The 6,630-nt window shown below is 35.5% G+C and overlaps 1 protein-coding gene across 7 annotated transcripts; it reads left to right on the top strand.

The window, feature by feature from the left end:
• Positions 1-2,640: 2,640 nt before the first annotated feature.
• On the top strand, positions 2,641-6,299 carry LOC110885075 (YTH domain-containing protein ECT1). 7 transcript variants are annotated; one of them, XM_022132773.2, is made up of 10 exons: positions 2,645-2,890; positions 3,565-3,613; positions 3,925-3,989; positions 4,121-4,271; positions 4,375-4,446; positions 4,540-4,766; positions 4,909-5,373; positions 5,458-5,670; positions 5,756-5,887; positions 5,957-6,299. In XM_022132773.2, the coding sequence occupies exons 2-10, from the start codon at positions 3,586-3,588 to the stop codon at positions 6,077-6,079; spliced, it is 1,476 nt and encodes a 491-aa protein (XP_021988465.1). In that variant the 5' UTR covers positions 2,645-2,890; positions 3,565-3,585; the 3' UTR covers positions 6,080-6,299. The 7 variants fall into 7 exon arrangements, with proteins under 7 accessions (XP_035834375.1, XP_021988463.1, XP_021988465.1 ...); XM_022132774.2 differs by having other exon boundaries at positions 2,646-2,890; positions 4,375-4,404; XM_035978482.1 differs by having other exon boundaries at positions 2,641-2,890; positions 3,928-3,989; positions 4,375-4,766; positions 5,960-6,299.
• The last annotated feature ends 331 nt before the right edge of the window (positions 6,300-6,630 follow it).

The raw sequence follows: 6,630 nt of genomic DNA, 5'->3' as shown, positions 1-6,630 counted from the left end.
GAACTTCCAAGCAGGATCTTGATTTCAAGCGAAATCAAAATACAATCTCAAGCGGAAACACAGTTCTGAGCGGAATCAAGACCAATCTTCAAGCGGAATCACTGTGACGTCATCATTCAATCGAACACTTTCAAGCGGAATTATCAAAATGACCAGTTTTAGTTTGAATTTTAGCCTGAAACTTTTAAGGATATGTTAAATCATGATTATGCGTGTACAGTGAAATTTTGAGCCAATTTTAACTGTGAAATGATGTTCAATTTGAAAAGAAGGTGTAGAAAAACAGAAAACGCAGCTGAATTGGTATGAACTCTTCCTCCTGAGCTCTGATACCACTTGTAAGATCGTTTTCGGACCCGAACGAGTCGATCAGAAGAGTTTACCTCAGTTTCAGAGGCGGAAACTAAGAAACTGAGCTCAATTCAGCAAGGAATACACTTTAAACTATCGATTGTATAGATTGAATGACTTTTACAGCGTGACGACACTTCGGCAGCACTTCGTTACAAACCGGAAGATTTGATTCCTGATTTCGCTCCAAGCTAACCTATTTATAGGTGATGTGATTTCGCTTGAACACACTTCAAGCGAAATCAACATCTTACAATCCAAGCGAAATCCACAACTACAACTCGAGTGGAATCAGACCCATGTGATTTCACTTGAAACTGATCCAAAGTCATTTCAAGCGGAATCTCTAATAATTCACTATCTCGTTTTTCGTGCCCTGATCTAACTGATACAATACAAGACTCGATACAAGACGAAGATGACAGACGGATGCACCAACATGGGTGGACGGTTGCGAACCGCCCGTGGATGCAAAACCGTGTGGATCGTGAAAGAACGGTTGCGAACCACCTATGCCTAATATTTGTGCGTACGCAAACATACTCAGGTCCAATCTCTTGAAAATTGAAGTTTGGTTGTGGTTGGGTGGTGTTCGGGCGATATGTAGTAGGGTTACCGGGTCTAGACGTAACATCGAAAGGGGGTCGGAAGGGATTCATGATATAATTTTTTTTATAAAATTTGAAGTAGTATAGAAGAGAGTAGGGTAAAGTTTGTAAAAAATAAGTGAAAATGGGTTGTTATATAGGTAAAAATGTGGAATAAAAAATATTAAAACTTTTTGGTTGTTACCGTTGAGCAACGGTCAGATTTTGAAAAGTAGCGAAAGTTTGGCATTTTAAAAAGGTCACTACTCGATTTTTTTAAAAAAGGCCTACGGGGGCAATCGGTCGGCGTGGTGGGGCGTTTTTTTGGGAAAAAACGTCAAAAACCCCACTACGGGTGGTCTAAGGCTACAGGGTGTGGTATAAAGCCCCTAGGGGCTTTATCACGCCACCTCAGCACCACCTCACCGCCACGTCACACAGGGGGCTTTAAAGTTATTTACTTTAACTTGCATGCAATGGTTTAAAGCCTCTATCATCATTACCTAATTATTATTTTTTATTTACATTTAAACATTATTTAATTTTGATATATTAATTTAGAACTCATAATTTAAATAAAAAAAATAAAATACCATAACTTAAATAAAAAAATACAATATCATAATTTAAATAAAAAATACAATGTCACTAAAAAATCACTCATCGTCTTCGTCGTTTCCTCCTTGTTCACGATAAAACAATAGGTGCTTGGTCAGATCAGCTTGAAGGTTATGTCTCCTCCTTGTTCACGATAAAATCATAGGTGCTAGGTCAGATCAGCTCGAAGGTTATGGTGTGTATCTCTATCACGTATCATCGCTCGGATAACTTCTTTTTCAGCGTATGTGAGTAGTGAGTTCGTCGGTTGGTTACTTTCATCATAACTTTCTTCACAAAACGCTCTGCCCGAGTCCTCCAATATCATGTTATGCAAGATGATGCCCCCATGTTAACGATCGAGAGGTGGTTGATGACGCCACAAAACACTAAAATCCATTACGTAGTGGGGTGGCGTTAAGCCACATCCTATCCTATGTCCTAAGGTAACGTTTGGTATGAAGGAATAGAAGTTGTAATGGAATGGATCATTCTGATGGAATAGAAAAAAACATGTTTGGTTATCATGTGGTAATGGAATGAAGCATTCCGAATGAATGTAACTCCTTCCAAATATAGCAATTTCCATTCATTGGTAAGGGAGTGTTTTTCTTTCATTCCTTCAAGGAATGGAAGAAATATATTTATTATTATTATTATTATTATTATTATTATTATTATTATTATTATTATATTTATATTTGTATTTATAATATTAATACTAATATTAATACATATCAAAATTTTTGCTATTAATTTTTTTTACCATTAGTAATATTATTATTAAGACAATTATATTTTTGTCGTTTTTAATACAATTGTGCTTTGTTATCTCGTCTTTTTGGTTTATTAAATTGTATAAAGTAATGATTCGTTTTATTCTCATATGAGTAACAAACATTACAATGGAATGGAATGATTCATTTTATTCCATTGTCCATTCCATTATCTCGTTCATTCCATTAACTCGTCCATTCCATTCACTCATCCATTCAATTACCCCTACCAAAGAGACTCTAAGTGTCAAAGTTCTCATTTAACCCCAAGAATGATACGGGCCAATAACAAAGCGCTAAAAAGATCAAGGGATATCTTTGTAACTAATCCAAGAATTCAAAAAGTTTTTATCCGATAATCTCACTCTTCTGTAACCACCCCTTTCCAACCGTCCAAATAACCTCCATCAACTCATCTCAACCGTTGGATCTACATTTAGGGGTTTAGCAATCCCCCCTCTTCAAACACGCCCACACTCTTCTCCCCTCTTCACAATTCACCGCCTCCACCCACTCACCGCCGGTTTTCCACCCTACAACCGCCGCTTTTCACCGTTTTTCCCGGTGATCACTCTTCAGGTCACTTTTCTTCTTCAATATTCACTTACTTATCCCAATGCTTCATTATTCCATGAAAAATTCAATCTTTCTTCATGGGTTTATTTTCTTTGTTCATAATTATTTTTCATGCATAATGATCGCATTATCTTTAACATTGTCAAGATTTTTATTATTTTTTTTACTTGTTCTGGTTTTATTGTGAGTATTCTACAAAAAAAAAAACTTTTTTTTTCATGGGCTCTTTTTATTTATGTTCTTTCATAATTCTTCATACATAATGGTTGCATTATCTTTAACATTTTTAATATTTCTAAGATTTTCCATTTTTTTTACTTGAATTCGGTTTGATTGTGATTATTCAGGGAAAATGAAGAGGGTTTTTTTAAATAAAGATTTTTAAATATTTTGTGGGGTGTTTCTGTTTGATGTTGATTTCAAGTTGCAATTTTTAGGGTTTGTATGGTTTATGATGTGTTTGTTTGTGTTGACATTTTGAGAAAGTGTGAACCAATTATGCATTGTACTTTTTGTTTTTTTTTTTTTTAAAAGAATCTTGTTCTTTATATCTTCAGAGCATCGCATTTTTTTTGGCTTCAAGTTATCCCATTTGTTGGCATAAAAATATTTTTAAAGTTGTTTTTGATGATTTTTGTATATATTCGTTTAACACTTTTGGAGTTGTTTTGTTTCAGGAGTTTGTTTTGAAGGTTAATATGCCTGGAGACAAGAACATTTTACAGTGTATCCTTTATTTATTGGTTGCAGTTTGTGTTTTCAAAGTAGTTTTTTTTTAGAATTTTTTGGGGTTTGATCACAAAAGTTTAAATCTTATAGAATCATTTTTGTTCTTGATCTTTTCTGGTTCTATCAGCCTAAAAGATCACATTTTTATAAAATAAAAAGTTGACATTTGAAGCCGATTAAAGTACAGAATGATCACGATCTCGATTTGAAGTCAATATCATATAATTTTTTGTAAATTTTCTGGGTGCAAGTGTGCATAACTACGGTTTTGTTAATTTTATTTTGGGATTTTGCTTAACTTGCTTTAGCAGCGGAGCCATCAGCATCTGGATTGAAGTCTAGCACGGGTGCTAAAATGGACGATCAAAATCCGGTGAGACCCCTTTTTGAACTTTTCCGTTTATGGTTGTTCGATCAATGCATGTATCAATGTTTTATATTATATAATCAGACACTTTGAGGGGTTGCACATTTAATTTAATTAGATCTGTATTTTTGTTTTAGGGTTCTAGAAAAGAAGGCATACCTTCGGGATCAGCCCCACCGTTTGCAGGGGTTTCTGTTCCTTCTGTAAAAGGCGGGGCTGCCAATAAGGCAACTGCAGGGCAAGGTGTTAACTACTCACCTACTAGCTGTTACGATTATCATTATCCAGGTTAAAAGTTGCATTATTTTCATTATTTTATGTTAATATGAACCAAATCGTTTGTATTTTGATGATCAGAAAATGATTTATTTTGTTTGATTGTTTTTGTTAGGTCAAAATGGAGCATATAGTGATGGTTCAGGTAATATGAACTCTAGTGTCGGTTCTTACACGGATAGTAACGGTTCGCTTCTTTATTATATGCCTAGTTATAATCCTTATGCTACTGGGACTTTTATGGGCGTCGATGGGCAACAACCCTATTTTTCTTCATCAGATGCCATGTCATGCTATGCGTGGAATTCTAACTCAACATCATCTTACGGCACAAAGTCTGCTACGGGCTCAAACGGGATGAAATATAGTGACCTTAATTCCAAAAGAACCATGAATTATACCGGGAACTCTCCAAATTACCCTTTGGATATGAAGTCCCGACAACAGTCTGCTTCTAGTGTTCCGAAGTCAGTCCTTCAGTCACAGCATATCAGGTCACTTAACAAGGTATGTTTTACCTTTTTACCCTTTTTTAGATAATGTCATTCATAGGGAAGCGAAGGTCTTGTTCTTGTTTGTTCGGTTTAGTTTGCAGCCCTAGTCGTCTATGATATGCAAGTTTTTTAACGTGGAACGTTTTATGGTTTAGTTGGGGTCTGCTTACCAGTCTGCCGATTTCGCAAAAGGGTATAAATCGTCCGGGAATTATTCATCATTCGCGTACCAGAACCAAGGGCTTTTTTCAAACTACGCTATGAACTACGCTTCTGGTGGTAGACTTTGGAACGATAACGATAGATACAAATCAAGGGATAAGTCTTTTGCGACTGGTGAATCTGAAGAGTTAACACGTGGCCCACGGGCCCAGAGCGTAAATACGCATCTTGAAGATGAAAAAATGGGAGTTTCACTCGCACGTGATAAATATAATCTTGAAGAGTTTAAGACAAAGTATGATCATGCCAAGTTTTACGTAATCAAGTCGTATAGTGAAGATGACGTTCACAAGTGCCTTAAGTATGACGTTTGGTCTAGCACGCCTAATGGCAACAAGAAATTAGACACTGCGTTTCGTGACGCTGAAGGAAAAGCAAACATTTTCCTCTTTTTTTCTGTAAGCTTGTTTATTGTATATTTTATTTATTACACGTGTACATTTTTTAGGTATTTTTTTATTTATTTTTGATCATGTTTATAGGTAAACGGAAGTGGGCAGTTTGTGGGTGTTGCTGAAATGATCGGACCTGTGGATTACGAAAAGAACATGGATTTTTGGCAGCTTGACAAATGGAACGGTTTTTTTCCAGTTAAGTGGCACATCGTAAAGGATGTTCCCAACACGCTGCTGAGACACATAATTCTTGAAAACAATGATAACCGACCCGTTACATACACCAGGGACACTCAAGAGGTACATTTTTATTTGTTTAACTTTTATTTTTGCTATATTTTTATAAAACCGATATTGGTTAATGTTGAACTGTACATTCTTTCAGGTGGGTTTGAAACAAGGTCTGGAAATGCTTGAGATTTTTAAAAGCTATTCAGCGAAAACGTCTTTGTTAGACGATCTAAGCTTTTATGAGAGCAGGGAGAAGTTGATAAAAGCCAAAAGGATCGTTAAGGAGGTAATATCTTGCGGATTGATAAAACGTTTATTTTCATGTGACGGTTTATAATAATTTTTTTTCTTGTAGAAGAACCAGAATGTAGGAGGAGATAGGACAATTGGGGAAGGATCACTAAACAGTAGCAACGGCTCTAGGGATTCGACCGCGTCGCTGGTTAATCTGACCCGTAACCTGTCTCTTAACTCTTAACAACGGAACGGGTACGGGTAGCAGTGGTGACATGGCTGATGTAGGGTTTATTGACATTATATGGTCTAGTAGTTTGGATTGAAACCACTTATGCTTTTGTTTTGTTTTGTTTGGCTTCTGAGATGTAAAAATCAGGGTTTTATTTTGCTTTTATTCTATTTTGGATGGTAAACACGAATTGATTTAAGTTGCTTTGCATTTTTATCACTAAATTTTGTAATGTTGTTATGTCTGCCTGTCTTTTATTCAAGTTGTCTATTAAACTGCTAAAACACAATGTTTCATCTTACTTTAAAGACTTAAATGTTATTTTAGTTCCTGTGTTTTGGGTTATTTTACCAGTTTAGTTTAAAGGTACGTGGGTCTAAAAAGGTTTCACCAACATGTTCTTTTGGTTTTCAACTTATCTAGTTTTGTGTGGTTTTAATTTTATTTTGAAACCACTCGTCGTTGCCGTGTATTGAGTGTTTTTTTAAATAAAAAGCATGACGAGTCAGCAATTCCTAAAAGTTAAGTTTTAAAATTGTACAACTTTTTAACTTTCATGTGTT

The sequence above is a fragment of the Helianthus annuus genome, chromosome 10 (genome assembly GCF_002127325.2).
Source record: "Helianthus annuus cultivar XRQ/B chromosome 10, HanXRQr2.0-SUNRISE, whole genome shotgun sequence".
Taxonomy (NCBI): Eukaryota; Viridiplantae; Streptophyta; class Magnoliopsida; order Asterales; family Asteraceae; genus Helianthus; species Helianthus annuus.
This window is presented reverse-complemented; position numbering and strand designations above follow the sequence as displayed.

Excerpts from the sequence above, each read along its gene's own strand:
- LOC110885075 (XM_022132769.2), top strand. The coding sequence starts at position 3,586 with ATGCCTGGAGACAAGAACATTTTACAGT. Across the intron at positions 3,990-4,120 it reads AAATGGACGATCAAAATCCG|GGTTCTAGAAAAGAAGGCAT; the intron begins GTGAGACCCCTT and ends TTTTTGTTTTAG. Across the intron at positions 4,272-4,374 it reads TTACGATTATCATTATCCAG|GTCAAAATGGAGCATATAGT; the intron begins GTTAAAAGTTGC and ends TGTTTTTGTTAG.